At 43.7% G+C, this 18,941-nt stretch overlaps 1 protein-coding gene across 1 annotated transcript in view; it reads right to left on the bottom strand.

The window, feature by feature from the left end:
* The window catches only part of LOC306923543 (contactin-associated protein-like 2), a gene marked incomplete at its 3' end in the record, with an annotated part of 333,896 nt that overhangs the window by 119,144 nt on the left and 195,811 nt on the right, over positions 1-18,941 (bottom strand). Inside the window, exons 10-13 of the mRNA XM_079501713.1 lie at positions 4,500-4,652; positions 2,759-2,921; positions 1,861-1,967; positions 180-299 (exon numbers count right to left, since the gene is read on the bottom strand). Of these exons, the coding sequence (XP_079357839.1) occupies positions 180-299; positions 1,861-1,967; positions 2,759-2,921; positions 4,500-4,652 (543 nt within the window). The remainder of the gene's footprint in view (positions 1-179; positions 300-1,860; positions 1,968-2,758; positions 2,922-4,499; positions 4,653-18,941) is intronic.

Genomic DNA, 18,941 nt, shown 5'->3' with positions numbered 1-18,941 from the left:
AACTTTATGCTCTCAAGAGTTACATTATTACATTGTTAAACATCTGTTAGTGGCACCCTTTCGGTGCCACTACACACTCTCTCACACACACACACACACACACACACACACACACACACACACACACACACACACACACACACACACACACACACACACACACACACACACACACACACCTGTCATGTTGCAGAAGACATTGACAGGTCCGAGAGGTCCACTGCCGTCAGGGTCGATCCAGTAGGAGTCAGAGGATCTGCCCATGTGTTTATAGGACTCACAGGAAGAACCATATATGGCTGGAGAGAGAGAGAGAGAGAGAGAGAGATAGAGAGAGAGAGAGAGAGAGAGAGAGAGAGAGAGAGAGAGAGAGAAGCCCAATTACAATCCGCTCCCAGTGTTGATTTTGTCGACTAATACAAAAAGGTTCGTCGACTAGGGTACCTTTTTCACTGGCAAAATCGAAATGGATTATAAATGAAAACTAATCTATGTTGAATAAAACTAAGACTATTTTGTCAACAAATAAAAACTAGACTAGATTTTACACTTGGTTGCATGCTGAAAATAGCTGATGTACAAGCTCACAACACGTCGCAGCCCAACGCGTTGTGAGCTTGTAGATCGGCTATTTTCAGCAAGTGTCATATCAGTCATTACGACGGCATCAAGGCCCGCCAAAATAGGTACACGACAGTCACGACACGACAGTCAGAAAGCATAGATGGATGGATACCAAACAGCGGAGATACATTTATTAGAAGCAATGGCAGCTGAAGGAGCACTAAAATGGTGAAACGCCCCGCCAGGCTGACAACACGCCGACCAAAACGGGTCCTAGCACCGGGCACCACGAATGGTTAATCCGCCACTGCCTGTGAAGGAAGTCGGTAAAGGCCCAGATATATTGCATGCCACAGCACAGGGAGGAGCTGTCTGTGGTGCTGAAGTCATAAACTACTAATGCCACAGCACAGGGAGGAGCTGTCTGTGGTGCTGAAGTCATTAACTAATGTCACGCCACAGGGAGGAGCTGTCTATGGTGCTGAAGTCATAAACTAATAATGCCACGGCACAGGGAGGAGCTGTCTGTGGTACTGAAGTCATAAACTAATAATGCCACGGCACAGGGAGGAGCTGTCTGTGGTGCTGAAGTCATAGACTAATAATGCCATGGCACAGGGAAGAGCTGTCTGTGGTGCTGAAGTCATAAACCAATAATGCCACAGCACAGAGAGGAGCTGTCTGTGGTGCTGAAGTCATAAACTAATGATGCCACAGCACAGGGAGGAGCTGTCCTTGGTGCTGAAGTCATAAACTAATAATGCCACGGAACAGGGAGGAGCTGTCTGTGGTCCTGAATTCATACACTACTACCACAGCAGTGGTGGGAGCTCTCCATTGGAGCTGAAGTCAGAAACTATAGTGCCACAGCACAGAGAGGAGCTGTCTGTGGTGCAGAAAGTCCTCACTGACAGGCAGTAATGGTATGCACAGTCCGGTAACTATCCGTGGTTCTGATGTCATAAACTAATCCAGTTCACACGTAATCCCCAGTATCCCTATCATATTCTGGGAGGAACGTTCACCAAAAATGGCCGATTGTGACGCGTTGTGAGCGTATAGATCTGCTATGGCGTGTTGTGAGCTTGAAGTTCTGCTATATTTTGTTGAAAAGTCTTGCTGTAATGTAGACATAAAAAGCACGCACCAAGTAGAGTGCAAGTGACAAGAAGATATTATCGGCACGCCTGGACAGACAGACAGACAGACGCACACACGCACACACGCACGCACGCACGCACGCACGCACGCACGCACGCACGCACGCGCGCGCGCGCGCGCGCGTGCAGTACTTACATGTGTGGCAGGTGGCTCCAGTGTATCCTGTCCCGTCGCAGCTGCAGCTGAAGCTGTTCCAGGTCTGTTTACACCGACCTCCATGTTCACAGTGGTTGAACAGACACCTGCATGCACACACATACGCGCGCACGCGCGCGCGCACGCACGCACGCACGCACACACAAAAAAACACACACATACACAAAAGCCATCCTCAGGTCTATGTGGGTTAAAACTATATAGAATAGAAAGTGTTTTTAAAGGTAAATGTAGAAGCTATATTTGGGTCAACAGGTTAGGATAGAGGGTGTTTAATTTGGCCAACAGGTGCAGCCTGATCGGGTTGTGACCCAGCACCATCTGTGGCACAGAGCCTCTCACCTTAGCCCACAGTGTGTGCGTGCGTGCGTGCGTGCGTGCGTGCGTGCGTGCGTGCGTGCGTGCGTGCGTGCGTGCGTGCGTGCGGATAGACCGCAGGGGGTGCTACAGAGCACCTGTTCTGCTTCAGGCGTGTGCTCGTGGGTGATGAATACTGATGAACTACATTTCCCATGTTCTGCTATCCCTGCATGAGACAGCCTGATTGTCCCTTCTGAGAGAAAATGATTTCAGCCGTTGACCACAAACTGACACAAGATCTACAAGCTCACAACGCGTTGTGAGCTTGTACATCAGCTATTTTCAGCATGCAACCAAGTGATTCCTAATATTTTAGTCTAGTTTGTATTTGTTGACAAAATAGTCTTAGTTTTAGTCATCATAGATTAGTTTTCATTTAGAATCCATTTAGTTTTTGCCAGTGAAAAAGGTACCCTAGTCGACGAACCTTTTTTGTCATATTTGTATTAGTCGACAAAATCAACACTGGGAGTGGATTGTAATTGGGCTTCTCTCTCTCTCTCTCTCTCTCACCCACCTGTCTATGATGGCACACATGTCCAAGCTGACGTTCTCGAAAGCTCCCAGCATGCCTCTCTCCAGTGCGTGCATGTCGGCAGGATGATCGTCCAATAGGATGGCTTGCATGCAGCCTTGGAATGAGCGCTGATAGGGCGGGGACAACGATGGCAGGAAGTGCCCTTATATGGACATACAGGAAGACAAGAGACACGAAACACTATTACTGCAGGACGTACCCTTATATGGACAACAGGAAGACAAGAGACAGGAAACGTGAATCAGGAAGGTCGCACTCACACCTCTACTTCAGTAGACTCAATGCGAATGGGCGGAGAAGTTGCATAATTCTTGCATATTTAATTTGCTCCGTTTGCCTTCACACTGCAGACGCCAGCTGCTAGACAGTTCTTTGTGTCCTGAGGATTCACGGTTGAAATGTTTCCCACAATTCTCACACTGCTGACGTCTGGAGACAACGTTTACCACGAGCAGCGGAATCTTATGTGCGTTCCGACGAATTGCGTTTAAATAACTATGTAGTAAATAACTTTTAAGTACTGCCCAAGTATACATTTGAGGTATTTTTGAGTGGTGTAAACCACTCCTACAACTGGCTTTTGTGTGCAGAAAAAAATGAGCATGGTTGCTATGTTCAAAATAATTTCTGACGTAATTAAATCACACCCGGGTGAACTGGATGACCGTATCAACCATGGTCATTTTCTCTGCACAGAAAAAGCCAGTTGTGAAATCACATCCGGGTGTGATTTCATTACGTCAGATCAGAGCTGATCAGGCTACATAATACCTTACCTTATTTCATTACGTCAGACATTACGTCAGACCACAGCTGATCATGCTATATAAAACCTTACACCACTCAGTTCACACGGGTGTGATTTTTACTTTGTATTTGAAATTTTCAATACGTATACTTGCTAAAGGAGTGTTTTTCATGCAAATAAATGCTTGCAATCGATTCAGAATCATGAAAAGCTCCTAGTTTGACTGCAGGGTCAGCGACATTATTCCGTTTTTGTTCCGACTCACCCCAAACAGTTTGTGAGACGTGTTATTACTAGACACCTTTACACACACATTGGTGAAGAAATGTATTGGTAAAGAATTTATGCTCAGATTGGACATTTTTCTGATAACATTCCCTGACTATTAGGGCTCTAACTGACAAACAATTATTTTACCTATAATACAGTAATGATCTAAAATAATGATACCTGTAGCACAGACATATTCTATAATAGACATTATATTCAGTGTTAGTATATTGTATATGAGGTGCACGATTGCATGCGTGTGCACGTGTGCGTGCATGTGCCTTCCATGGTAACAAATCCAACCTCACAGCTCTCTCCTGCCAGTCACTAATTCCTCTAAGCGTCCTCGTCAGAATTGAAAAACCACTGCCCGTAAAATAGGCTTTGGGTTATGCTTCTATGAGCAGATGCTGCTGGTGGGGGAGAGGAGAGGAGAGGAGAGGAGAGGAGAGGAGAGGAGAGGAGAGGAGAGGAGAGGAGAGGAGAGGAGAGGAGAGGAGAGGAGACCGGCGCACCGGAAGTTGTTGTGAATGTCTGTGTAGCAGCTAACAATAGCCACACCACTCTAGAGTCGATCGACAACAACGGGAGGTAAGAATAAATCTATCGCGACTAGCGACAGGACAGCGGAGGGACGTCAAACACAGGATCTCCGCCCTGGGCCTCCATGGTGTTAATCCAGTGAGGGGCGTGGCTTCTTACCTCCGATGTGATAGGTTCCTCCGGTGATGACGCTGAAGGGCGTGGCTGCGCGGACAGCCGTCGATTCGTCGCTGTCGATCATCAACATGGCCGAGTTGTCCTTGGCGACCAGTCGTACAGCGTGCCATTGGCCGTCGTTAAGACCACCTGACCCTGGATCAGATTAACATATTTAATACCATCGTTAAGACCACCTGACCCTGGATCAGATTAACATATTTAACACCATCGTTAAGGCCACCTGACCCTGGATCAGATTAACATATTTAAAACCATCGTTAAGACCACCTGACCCTGGATCAGTGACAATGAGATTAACATAAGACCTGAGACCAGATTCTACAAAATGTCTTCTAAATCATGACCGTTCTCTGAAAAACCTTGTTTCTTGTCAGTGGTTCTCAAACTATTTCATGTCAAGGACCTTCAGCATGATTTGTGTTTGGCTGCAGACCCCGATCTCAAAATACGTATCAATGATATGAGTTAAAAACGTTCGCTGTGAAAGAATATGATATATTCAAAGATTTGCGCCACGTTCTACAAGCTCGTAGATCTGCTATTCTTCAACAGCTATAACGTTTTAAATAATGATTAAAGTGGTTAAAAGCTATAAGGTGACACAAATGCGTCCTCAGGTCTAAATGGGATAAATCCTGACCCTGGATCAGCAACACAAACACTTTGATAAGCTTCATTTAACTAGCCTGGTTTCCAGGCTGATTCGCTGCATTCCGTGATTTGTATTCTGATTGGTCTGTGGTGCGGGTTGAAAAAACTATGGAATGCACTTCCCACTGCAATCAGAACTGCAGAATGAAAACGCCACCTCCCCAGATTCAATCTTGGCCCGTAGCACTTGCCCTAGCCTCGACGACCTTACAGGCATATGCAAAGGCCCAATTTATATCACTTAGATAGGATTAAGAGCGTCTGCTAAATGCCTACATTTTAAATTGTAATTGTGCACTGCGTAGCTACTGCTGTTGCCCGGCAACCGGTGTGAAGCTTTCCATGTGCACTCCTAGTAGGCCGAGAAAGAACCTCCAGCACATTGTTTTTGAGCCCCTCCTATGTCCAGCTTTGAGGGTTTGTATAAACACAAACATTGAAGACAAAGTGAATTCCCATAGACAGCTTTGAGTGTTGGTGCAAACATAAACATTGTGTAAACACAAACATTGGAAGACAGAAGTGAGGACACACATTGTGATTGGCCAGAATGAGATGATGTATGATGTTAAGAGCGCCCCTCACTTCACACAGGTGTCATTTTTGAGGGGACCCTCCTATAAAGCTTTTTGTCTTAACTCGTGTCAAATTTTGCCATTGATAATGAAAGGAGAATTTACGTCATATGTGTCTGAGCAGATTGGCTAATTGGCTACCGGTATGTATATCATTCTCACTAATATAATTTGCATCGGTATAACATGACCGAGAAGTGGTATAGTGTGGGGCATTGTGTAATGGCTTATCTCAGTGGCGTGAAAGAACTATAGGGCATGTTGACAAATTAATTGATGAGGAAGTATATATTCATTGATTATGTACGATGATAAGAGCGCCCCTCACTTTACACAGGTGTGATATTTGTTACCCACCTTATGGTGGCAGTATCACAAGCACTATAACAGGCCTTATGGTGGCAGTATCACAAGCACTATAACAGGCCTTATGGTGGCAGTATCACATTTTAAAAGGTTTTTTAAAATAGTAAAAAATGGCAAAATTAGTTTAGGGATAAGGGCTAAGAGGGGTAGCGCAAGATATAGCCCCCAGGCTCCTGCCCATATGGGCCTCATGGCTCGGCAACGCTTACTTTGCAGATGTCACACATTCACATTGTTAGATTTCCCAAGTGGCTTGCGATTTGTAAATCAATTTCACAGAGTTTGACTGTGAAACTGATTTTTTTTTTTTATCCCCCAGATAGTTAAATAAATCGATAAAGGTATATGGGTCTAACACATTTTGTGGTGCAATCTAACTGGCATTATAAAAAATATTGCAGGAGGGGGAATCTGTTAAGAGGCTGCTGGGAGGTGCACAATCTATTGGCTATAAAAATAACACATTAGTATCACTGGGTCAGAACATTACAGAGACAATAAACCTTGGCTAACAAGATACAGCAGTGTTTTCGACCTTTTTCGTATCAAGGCCCATTATTTATTCTGCATTTGAGCCACGAACCACCATTTGATTAGATTTAGCCTCTCAAACCCAACATTTTGCCATGCCAAATACCAATTCTTCTTCTATCACATGCTCTAATTGTGTAGTAGACTTCTTGTAAAATGCAGATGTTTAACAATAATTTCCTTAATTACGCTCTCAAGAGTTTAAGATCTATAAGGGTCCATTTGGTTACCAACTCCATCATCTAAGCCGGTGACGACCTGGAATCCCTTCAAGGACCACTGGTTGAAAACCGCAGAGATAAAGCATGGAGTATACTTCAGCATGGAACTCCATAAGCAGAACCCTCTTGTGTTGCAAACATCATGTTGGACTCTGACCAAAGGGCTATAGCAGAGCTGCCATGCAATATTTATCAACTGCAGATGTAATTTATCACTATCGGGCAATGGTGAAAAAAAAAAAACTTGCATGATTTACAGTATCAAGTATCAATTCTGCAATGTAGAAATACTCTGTTAAAATTAAATTTAATTAAAATAATAATAATAATAATAATAATATCTGGGACTTCTATAGCGCTTTTTTTTTTTTTTTTTACAAAGTATATTTATTGGTTTTTTAACAAACTTAGACAACAAACAGACATTACACAACAAGAACATAATAACAAACAACAAAAGAAAATAAAAACAGAAAAACAGCTCAGGCACAACATCATTATAAATAAAAAGATTGAACATACAAAGACATGGCAAGGACAATGAACCATAATGACTCTTGAGTTTTGATACTCCCATTCAGGAAATACATCCATACAGTATATAAATATATGTTAAAAAGGCAGACAATACAGTTATCATAGGCACAAAACATTACAATAAGAGCAGACCCATGCATACTCCACTCAAAGGCGGCAACCGCCCCCCCTCCAGGCGGCAGGGCCACCGCCCCAAGAAGCGGCCCCGATGCAATGCATCGAGACCCCTGCCCGGGCGTGCGCTTTTCTAATACCCAAAGACGCTTTACATGTGTGGGGGCCGGGGGGGGAACAAGAGAAAAGGACAACTTTATTAGAAGAAAGAAAATAAGAATAAAACCAGTAAAACATTACAAGTAACAAGTTAAAAACACATCAGCTGGGGAACAGGTGGGTTTTTAGTGCGGTTTTGAAGGTGGGGAGTGAGGGGGCATCCCGGATCTGTTTGGGGAGGGCATTCCAGAGGGTAGGGGCGGCCACAGAGAAGGCCCTGTCGCCCCAGGTTTTGAGCCTGATCTTCTTGGGAATCACCAGGAGGCCGGCATCGCTGGACCTGAGGGAGCGGGATGGTGCGTGTGGTTCGAGGAGGGCGGAGAGGTAGGGGGGAGCCAGGTTGTGCAGAGACTTGTAGGTGGTGAGAAGTACTTTGAAATCAATTCTGTGTTTGATGGGGAGCCAATGGAGGTCACGGAGGACTGGGGTGATATGGTCTCTGGAGCGGGTGGAGGTGAGCAGGCGGGCAGCTGAGTTTTGGACGTATTGTAGTTTGTTGAGGGTTTTTGCAGTGGTTCCATAGAGGATGCTGTTGCAGTAGTCCAGTCGGGATGAGATGAAGGCATGAATGAGGGTTTCGGCAGCTGAGGGTGTCAGGGAGGGGAGGAGACGGGCGATGTTTTTGAGGTGAAAGAATGCTGTTTTAGTGATGTGGTTTACGTGGGGGAGGAATGAGAGGGTAGGGTCGAAGATGACACCTAGGTTGCGGATGCGTGTGGAGGTAGTGACAAGGGAGCCGTCGATGGTGAGTGAGAAGTCCTGGGTGGAGCGGGTGAGGGAGTCGGGGCCGATGATAATTATTTCAGATTTGCTGCAGTTGAGTTTTAGGAAGTTTTGTTGCATCCAGGTTTTTACGTCTGTGAGGCAGGTGGTGAGGGTGGAGTGGGTGGCTGGGGTGATGGATGAGGTGGAGAGGTATAGCTGTGTGTCGTCTGCGTAGCAATGAAATTGAAGGCCGTGGTGGCGGAGGATCTGACCAAGGGGGAGGATGTAGATGGTGAAAAGCAGGGGGCCGAGCACAGAGCCTTGGGGGACACCATGAGTGACTGGGGCAGTGGAGGAGGTGCAGTTGTTAATTGAAATGAATTGCTGACGGTCAGAGAGGTAAGATTTCATCCAGGAGAGGGCGGTACCGGATAAACCAAGGGAGGAGTGGAGGCGTGAAATGAGGATGGAGTGGTTGATTGTGTCGAAGGCAGCACTGAGGTCGAGGAGGATGAGGATGGAGAGGGAACCAGAGTCGGCAGAGCGGAGGATGTCATTGGTAACCTTGAGGAGAGCAGTTTCGGTACTGTGGAGTGAGCGGAAGCCGGATTGGAAGGTTTCATAAAGTTTATTGCTGTCCAGGTGTGATTTCATTTGAGATCCAACTGCTCGTTCGAGTATTTTGGAGAGAAAGGGGAGATTGGAGATGGGCCGGTAGTTGTTGGGGGTGTTGGGGTCGAGACCAGGTTTCTTGAGGATGGGGGTGATGGCTGCCAGCTTGAGGGCAGGAGGGACAAAGCCAGTGGACAGAGAGGAGTTTATTAGATTGATGATGAGTGGTGAGAGTGATGGGAGGCAGGCCATGACTAGGGTTGATGGGATAGGGTCAAGGATGCTGGTGGAGGATTTCATCCCTGAAGTTATGGAGGAGAGGTTGGATGTGGTGATTTCTGTGAAGGAGGTGAGTGGATGGTTGGAGAGAAGCAGGGGGGCATGTTCGGGGGCAGGGGGGGAGGGAGGAGAGGAGGTGGCGAGTTCAGAGTGAATAGTGTCGATTTTTGATTGGAAGAATGACAGAAATGATTCACATTTGGTGGTGGTGAATGAGGTGGTGGTGGTGTCCATGGGTTTGAGAAGTTTGCTTATGGTGGAGAAAAGTGCCTTGGGGTTGTTGCTGCCGGATTGTATGATGGAGGAGTAGTGGGAGGTGCGTGCTTTGTTGAGGGCATCTCGGTATTGCTGTTGGTGAAGGTTGTGCATGTCGGAGTGAATTGTGAGACCGGTTTTCTTTGAGAGCCGTTCCAGTTGCCGGCCCTTGGCTTTGAGTTGACGGAGATGGTCAGTGTACCAGGGGGCGGAGTGAGTGTAGGAGACAGATTTAGTTTTTATGGGGGCGAGTTGATTGAGACAGGAGGACAGTGCATTGTTGTATCTGTCTACCAGATCAGTGGGGGAGGGGTTTGGGGTGGGGGTGTGGTCGGAGATGGTGTCTGTCAGTAAGGCGGACAGAGAGGGGGGGTGAATTGATTTTATGTTCCGAAATGTTATGGACCGCTGCTGCTTGATCAGGGGGGTGGGAATGTCGATGACCAGGGTGAGGGCTAAGTGGTCTGAGAGTGAGTCGGTGAGATTGAAGCTGGTGAGTTTGCTTGTGTTGATCCCGGTGGTGCAGATCAAGTCCAGAGTGTGTCCTTTTTTATGGGTGGGGAAGTCGACGTGGGGAAGCTGTGCCGTGTTGAAGGAGCTGAGGATGTCCAGGAATTCTGAGGCAGTAGTACAGGAGGAGGAGTCCACGTGTAGGTTGAAATCACCGAGTAATAGCACGGATGGAGAGATGGCACAGAGTTGGGTTAGAAATTCAGAAAAATCAGAAAGGAATGTGGTGTTGGGTTTGGGGGGGCGATAGATGACTGCAGTGACTAAGGGTTTGGGGCCAGGCAGTTTGAAGATCTGGTGCTCAAATGAGGAGGGGGTTGTGATGGTTACAGGGGTTGGTTTGAGGTGTTGGCGGTATATTGTGGCAATACCACCACCAGCACGACCATCACGTGGTGTATCAATGTATGTGTATCCTGAAGGTGTAGCTATATTGAGTGGGGTGTATTCCAGTGGTTTTTGCCAGGTTTCAGTTATACAGAAAAAGTCTAAGTTATTGTCGGTTATACATTCACTAAGTATTGTGCCTTTTTTATTAAGTGACCGGGTATTGAACAGAGCAAATTTGAGAGATGGGTGGAATTGAATGGGTGGGGGGGCTTTGGTCAGTTGACGGAGATAGACAGAGCGCACGTGTGGTTTGTTGTTGTAGTGGTGAGTGACGTAACCGGGGGCGGGACGGTTGGGGGACCAGAATGTTGGGATGCAGTGGTCAGTCCGGGAGTACTGAAACTTTCGGATGGAGCTTCTGTGAGTGTACCTAGGTCGGCGAAAAAGTCCGTGTTTTTTTATTGCTACTGTAATATGCGATGGACCGGTGATGCGTGTGTTGAGATTGAGGAGTTGTTGAGCGGAGTATTTGAGTGACATGCCGATGATGCTGCTGCTAGCGATGGTGGATGTTAGCCTGGGATCACTGGCCAGTGGCCGCACACTTGTTGGCCAGAGGTGGAATGACAGGCTCAACGTGACGATGATCCACAGCATGACAGGAGAGGGTGGATCGTGAGGAAAAGAAGGAACGAAGACGGTGGTTGACGGGTGAAACCCAGTGAAAGCTGCGTGTTATTGTTGTTGTTGCTGTACTACTAGCTGCCAGGGCGATGACTAAAGCCAGGCAGGCTAGCTGAAGCTAGCTGTGGAGGTAGCCGTCCCAGCCAACGGGGACTAGCGGTACCAGGACAGTGGAATGGCTGTCCGGGGGGTACCTCTCGGAGGCAGGGAATGGCACTGCTAGCCGGAGGGTCCGAATTACGAGGTCCACTGACTGCTGAACTGCGCTGCTGTGGCTGATGTGTTGCTAGTTGCCGGCTAGCCCTGAAGCCGTCAGCTAACTAGAACGTCCAGTCGAGGTGGTCGCCAGCTAGCCCTGAAGCCGCCAGCTGACCAGAACGCTGTCCAGCTGAGGTGATCGCCAGCTAGCCCTGAAGCCGCCAGCTGATCAGAACGCTGGAATGACAGTCCGAGTCCGGGGAAGGAGCTCACAGTGGCAGTTGTGTTGTAGGCGATGGTAGCCGCAAGTCAGTGGAGCCAGGTAAGACGAACAAAACGTCCGTTGTTGTGTGACAATCCAGATGAAGCCAGGTAACAAACTAAGCTGAAGTGTAGGAAACTAGCACAGCAAAAACATTTAAAAAAATAAATCGCTAAGTAGCATAAACTAAGCTAAGGTTCGGAAGGAGAAGTGGCGAACAAGCGAGACGCCAGCGTCCTCTCACATCCGGGTACTCCAGCTGTCAGGTCAAAGGAAAGACATCATTGACGATATTCAGACCCTCAAAATAAATTGACTTGAGTAAAAGTACAAAGGTATTGCTATCAAAATGCACTTAAAAGTACCAAAAGTAGAAAGTAAATGTCCCGTTTAACAAATGTTCAAGTAAAATGCACAATAAGCTTTTGAAAATAGCAGATCTACAAACACAACTCATCGTGAGCTTTTAGATTGGCTATAATCAAATGGACGGAATATAGGCTAGTATAAGGCTGAAGTGGGTATAATGTATGTATGACAAGTCATGAAAAAGGACTGTCGTGGACTTCTGGATCAATCAGTAACTCTAAAGGTGGCCTTACACTAGCCGATAATCGGGCATTTTTGACGCTCGGGGGGTGCCCGACTCAATCGATCTGCTCGGGGCCGCTCAAAGCGCGATCGGGATCGGCCCGATCAACATCAAGAATGTTTGATATTTGCTCGGCCCCGCTCCGATTATCCTGTAGTGTGTGGTGCTGTCAGATTTCAAATGCCCGATTATCGGCTAGTGTAAGGCCACCTTTATATGAGGGGCCGTTTAGGCCAAAAATAATGAAACACTTTCACACACACTAACGACACTTTCACACACGCTAACGAGACAGTCTTATACTTACTACTGAAATGCTTTTACCTTCAATTTTGAGACACTTTCACACACGCTGATGAGGCACTCTTACATATACTACTGAAATGCTATATGTTTAATATTGAAACACTTGCACATACATACATACTTTGTAAATCGATGCGCGTTCATATATGAAACTTTATACATACTCATCTGAACACTTACGCATACATATGAGAAACACATACACATACATATATACTTCTGTGTCATATACACATGCATACGAAATGCTTGCACGCATACAAGTTAAACATTTATACATTTATATCTGAAACACTCACACATACACAAATGAAAAGGATGCATGTATATTGGTGAACAGTTGTACATTTACAACTGAATTTCTTGTATATTATTACAAACTAAAATGAAAACTTTAGATGCATGTGCAAGCCTTTCACATGTATTCATACGAGTAATTTCAGTAGTATGTATAAATAAATTCAATAATATGTATACACATAATTTCAGTGATATGTATACAAGAGTTTTACATGTATTTATACAAGTGATTTCAGTAGTATGTATAAATGATTTCAATAACATACATACACATAATTTCATTATAATGTATACAAGAGTTTTACATATATTTATACAAGTGATTTCAGTAGTATGTATAAATGATTTCAATAACATACATACACATAATTTCATTATAATGTATACAAGAGTTTTACATGTATTTATACAAGTGATTTCAGTAGTATGTATAAATGATTTCAATAGTATATATACATTATTTCAATAGCATGTATAGATCATTTCACTATTATGTATACACTAATTTCACATGTATGCATACATGAAATCTCAGTAGCATACGGAAGTGATTTCAGTAACACCGGAAGGCACGGGCAGGTAAAGACCTGCGAGCGCACACCAGGAAGTTCCAGAGAGAAGGAGAAGACAAAGGCAGCATGGCGGGGAACGGACTCGGAGACAAAGGACTGACCGATACAATGGCCCTTATCAGGGCTATTGTAGGCCTACAATCATCCACTTTGATTAATTCTATATCGAATAGTAATACTAATATATCACCCACGCAGCAGCAGTGTAACAGTGAGGCAGTGAACCGCGAAATAACCTCGCTGTTAACACCAGGAAGCACTAGCAGTATGATGCTAGGTAGCAATAGCAACATGCTACCGGCGTTTGGATCCACAAACCACAGTATGCAGCAGCCTGCGTCCGACATGAGGACCTACGTTCCCCGCTATGAAACGAAGGCAACTTTTAGCTCTTGGAAGTCTAAGCCAAGACAACGGTAAGAATAGTTGTTTTATTTGCCATTTTTTAAACCGAAGTACAGTACTTAAGCTGTTTACTTTTCCAGTTTTTCCTTCGTGCATATAGTCGACATGATTCTCTGGTTTAATGAAACAGGCTCGACTTCTGACGCATTCAAGATCATACTTGAATATTAATGATAAACCACGCCTGAACATGTTTAATGCATTCCTCATTTGTATAAAGAGCTTCCGTGAGTTTTCTCGAACGCTCTGCCAGCCGCTCTGCTATCCCCATAGACAGAAAATTCCACTACCATGCGAGGTCTCCAACTTTAGTCAAAATAAACAAAACTATTTCACCATTCACTGAAACAAAGGCAGTTTTGTGTTGTTAAAAGTCTGTTCTCCAGGGTGGCACAGTTATTCTAGTTCTTTTTTCTTTCGTTAACTAACTGAATTAAAAAAAAACTGTAAAAGAAAAACTATAACTAACTGAGACTATTGTGTTTTAACAAAACGAACTTAAACGAACTGAAATTATAGCCATAATGCCTTGTTTTCCTTTTTCTCTATATTTATAAGATTGGATTGAAATTAATTTGATTCATTCACCAGTTTAAGGGTGACGGAGTTCGCCCCAAAACACAGTCACCCCGGGGCAAATCCGTCGGTATTTACATGGTACCATACCATACCATCCTAGATCAGCAATTAATGCAACTTTTGCCTACCTCTGTTGACATGAAGTGCCACGTTTTTATTTTTGATAGTTGGTGTGCCTGCTGTGCCATATCAACAATACGTTTAATTATTACACCACATCAAAATGTAATATCTCCCATCAGATTTTTATTGTCCATAAGCTATAACAACTTTTCATGTTATTTTCTTTCACATCAGGATGTAATAATCATTAGTCTCAGAGCAATAACCCCAATCTCTCCCCTGTCAATTAGTATATCAGACTGTATAGGATCTCACAAACTCAATGCTGATATGTGTTTACTTTGCACCTAAGACAATGGCATACTCAACCTCTATGCTTGTCTCAAACAATGCCTTAAGGCAGACTGCATCTCGTGTCATACTGTACCTTTGGATCCTAACAAAGTCACATACAAATGCATTACATTGCAAATAAATATTAAACTACAGTGCAATATCAATAGTCTTGTGTTGGCAGTGTAGCCAAATGTAACTTACTCATCTGTGCTGTGAACAAAACGATTTTTTTTCCTTCACATGCATGGCCTAGGCTTGTCACAATTATTACAATTATTTTTGCCTTATCGCGATTACTTGAGAGATAATCATTTATCTTGTGTGATCACCATGCGTGAGCTTGAAGATCAGCTATTTCCACTATTTTAACACATTTAGAGTAAAAAATGATTAAATATGGCCTAGTTGGCCATAGTACATTTATATTGATTATTGCTATTGGTCATTGTCAGTCAGAGTTATTTGTCATATTTGCCCTGTGGAATTGAGGTTAATTTAATTGTATGGATGCTGGGGTTCAAGTGGTTAAATCAACATTGTGCAAACCAGTAATATGTAGCCTATTTCTTTTTGTGAATTGCAATAAGTAGTCATTTGGCTCGGCCTAGTAGAAACTACTGAAATATCCTACTTCATAGATAATGTATGTTGTTTGACTATTGTATACATGCCTGTCATGATTCCTCATGTTTTTCAGAAAGAAGACACCAAAAATGCCTTTTCACCGCACGTTCAACAAAGACGTCATTCTGCTGTATGGTCCGACAGACGACGTGGTTGTCAAGCAGGCGACGAAGGAGAAATTATATAAAAGAGGTCGCATCTTGAACGCCTTTGAGTTCGATAAAAGCTGGGACCATGTGGACGTTCTGGGTCAGATAAGGGATGGCTTTAAGGGGAAGATTCCCGACCTTGTGAGGTAGGTAATGATGTGATGATACAGGGCTCCTACACAAGTATGGAAAAGTATGGAATTTGAATACTTGCCAGGTGTGGATAAGTATTGAAAAAAAGAATGGGGAGCATGGAGTAATGTTTTCAGACTAATTGCCCTGCCTCCTTTTCTGTTTTCTAAATTATTATTAATTTCTAAGAATAAACTGACCATTCAAGCATGGTGTGTGTTTGGAGCAGTCAGACAAAATGGTAGTGTAGGGGTAGGACATGTATAAAGTTATTAAATCAGGGTCCCTGCACAAGTATGGAAAGTATGGAATTTGATGAGTATGGAGAAAATTTAAAAGCATGGAAATATATCTGTTTCCAGACTATTATCCATATTCTGTTTTCTAAAATATAAAATTCAGTTCAGAAATAGCAAAAATATCAGACAAGGATCGTCTAGTAGATCGTCTATTTTTGCTATTCGACACCATCATACGATGAAGAATAAAGCAAGCTTATGTGGTTAATTGATTTGTGTATGCTACAGTACCAAGTAAGTTGATAGAACCCTGTCAGAGATCACAATGGATTTACGTGCAGTACTTTGGGGTTATGCTATCAATTTATTCCAATTAGCACAGAGGTATGTTTCAACTGGAATGTGTGCATGGTCCTACTGTATACATTTAATTATTATTAATTATGACTCTTAACAAGCACAATAAATTGATCCATTAATAATTTGACTGTACCATTACCTGCCCTCAGTAATCAGTGATGTATTCTATGCACAGCTGTGAAATATTGATGGCTTGTGGCAACAAGCTAATAGCACCAGCGTTGAGGGACGGCCAGGAGTTGGATGCCAGTTTGATCCATAAGGTCTTCAAATTCAAGACTCTATATGTGAGGCCCTTCCAAGCACTTGGGGTATGTATAAAGGTGCTATCTGAAACTTAGGAGCTTTAACATTTTCCACTTGGTCATATACAGTTATTATTTTTGACAAGTTGCATTTAGGCTATAAGTTTTTACCAAAACCAAATCTGGGGGTGGGGGGCTGTTTTAACATCTATTTTACATCCTGACTAGACTGAACATGGATAGATGCTTCATTTGTCCTGGCGGAAATTCATTTTGTACCAAGCAGCCATCAGGATACATAAAAACACAATACATAGACAGATCACACAATACTACACAGCTGCTCCCTTAAAGAGAGGAAAATAGAATATTTACATTAAACATTTTATGCACAGAACTGAGATGGCCTGTTTGTTCAGAAGTCCTATACATCAGTACATCGTACCGTCGTCCTGATGCTAGAAGACAGTATGACGGTGCGTTATATCCCTAGCAATAGCTTTCCCCTTCCCAGGTTCCCAAGTACCCAGGTCTCATACATTGCTGTCATACACCAGCTATCTTGCTGGATACATTGATGATTTTATGGAGTTTGTTCTTATGCCCTCTTTTAAATGTGGTATGTGGAGTTTAGTGAACCCAGTAGAAATGACCAACATGGAACACAAAACAAAAAAAATCAATCTTAAATATATCATTTTTGCAAGTTGGCACAATATTTCATGATGTAAAACAGCACGTTTGTTTATTAACTGCTGTAACTTCTATCCATTTTTCATCCATTTGTCAGCCTGAAGATTCAGACGGAAGTTCCTCCGAAGAGGATGAAGAGGATGAAGAGGTTACGATGGCAGTGCCATCAGTCACCACCAGAGCAGGCCACAAGCGTACCCACCCTGTCGGCGACCACCCAGATCCCTACAGCCTTGCAGCAATGGCCAGCAGCCTGGCATCGTTCAGCACCACACCCCCTAGCCCTGGACTGATGAGCAATATGGCCGGCAGCCTGGCATGGTTCAGCACCACACCCCATAGCCTTGGACCGATGAGCAACATGCCATCGACCAGCACCGCGCCTCCCAGCCCTGAAACGATCAACACCCCAAGCCCACCATCGACCACCAACCTCTTTGCAGAGAGTAGCGATTACAGGGCTTACTTGTCAGTTATCAACGTGTCCAGTGATGATGAAGAAGAGGATGAGGGACTCTATGCTGCCTGTGTCGCCAGCTTGGATGACCAGATGTAAGTATTATAGAATATTGCCTTTTAACCCATTAAGACCTGAGGCCGAGTTTTCGGAAATGTGAAGGATCCCCAAAATGATATGTATTTGGCCGCGGGCCCCCATGTCAAAATATTTAGTTCCAGGGAGCCCCAGAAGCAAAGATTTGAGTTACAAATGTTTGCTTGAAAAATATACATATGCAAACATTTGCACACATTTTCATGATTTTTCAAAAATAGCAGATTTACGAGCTCGTAGTACAACGCTATGAGCTTTTATATCTGCTATTTTTTAATAGCCAAAGTATAAAATACTGGTTAAAGTGGTTAAAATGTGATGTTACACAGATGCTTTCTAGGTCTTAATGGGTTAATAAAGACTTATTGCTGCACTGATTAAGCAAAAATAAATCTTTTTAGAGTTACTTGTGATCTTGATGATATCTCTAACTTAATTTTGTAGGAATATAATTGTATCTATAACAAAGGTAGTAAATTACATTTAATATGTCTATATTTACTAGACCGGATTAAGATATGCCAATATTTTATTGTATGTTTTTATTGTATGTTCGCTTTCAGACAAGGAAGTTCCCCTGGAAGTGTCCCTATTAAACAGATCTTATCTGAGCTCGGTCTAAAGATCAACAACAAAATAATCAGCCGTTTCAACATCAACCGTGCCAGTGTGTTGGATGGTGCCATTCGGGGGTTCAAGAGAATATCCTATGACCCAACACACAGGATGAGTGTTCGGTTTTCTGACGACAAAGGTATAAACGAGGAAGCTGTTGATCTGGGAGGTCCTAGAAGAGAGTTTCTAAGACTAATGACAGAATCGCTTATCCGGTCACCAATGTTTGAGGGGAACTTAACAGAGGGGAACTTAAACCTGGCTCTTGATGCATCAGGTATATCTTTTTGGAAATCAATGACCACTAAATGCTGTCTTATATAGGCTCATTCTGTAAGCAATTTCAAATGGCATCATTTGAAAAGGTAAGCCCACTAACTTACATTTTTATTTTTATATATAGCTGACAAAGATGACCGTTATTACATCGCAGGAAGGGCTATTGCAGTCAGTTTGGTGCATGGAGGACCTTCGCCAAATTGCTTTTCCAAAACCTTGTTTAACTGCTTAGTCCGTGGGCCCGGGAACTGCAGACCAGTTTTGGAGGATGTTACCAATTCACGAATCCATGACATCATTGAAAAGGTTGTTACATTTTCTTTTCATTAGTAAAATTGTTGTTACTGAGTGTCCCACATTGCATCAGTGTAAGGGGACAGTAAGCAAGGA

This window comes from Electrona antarctica (assembly GCF_951216825.1).
Source record: "Electrona antarctica genome assembly, chromosome: 5".
Lineage (NCBI taxonomy): Eukaryota > Metazoa > Chordata > Actinopteri > Myctophiformes > Myctophidae > Electrona > Electrona antarctica.
This window is presented reverse-complemented; position numbering and strand designations above follow the sequence as displayed.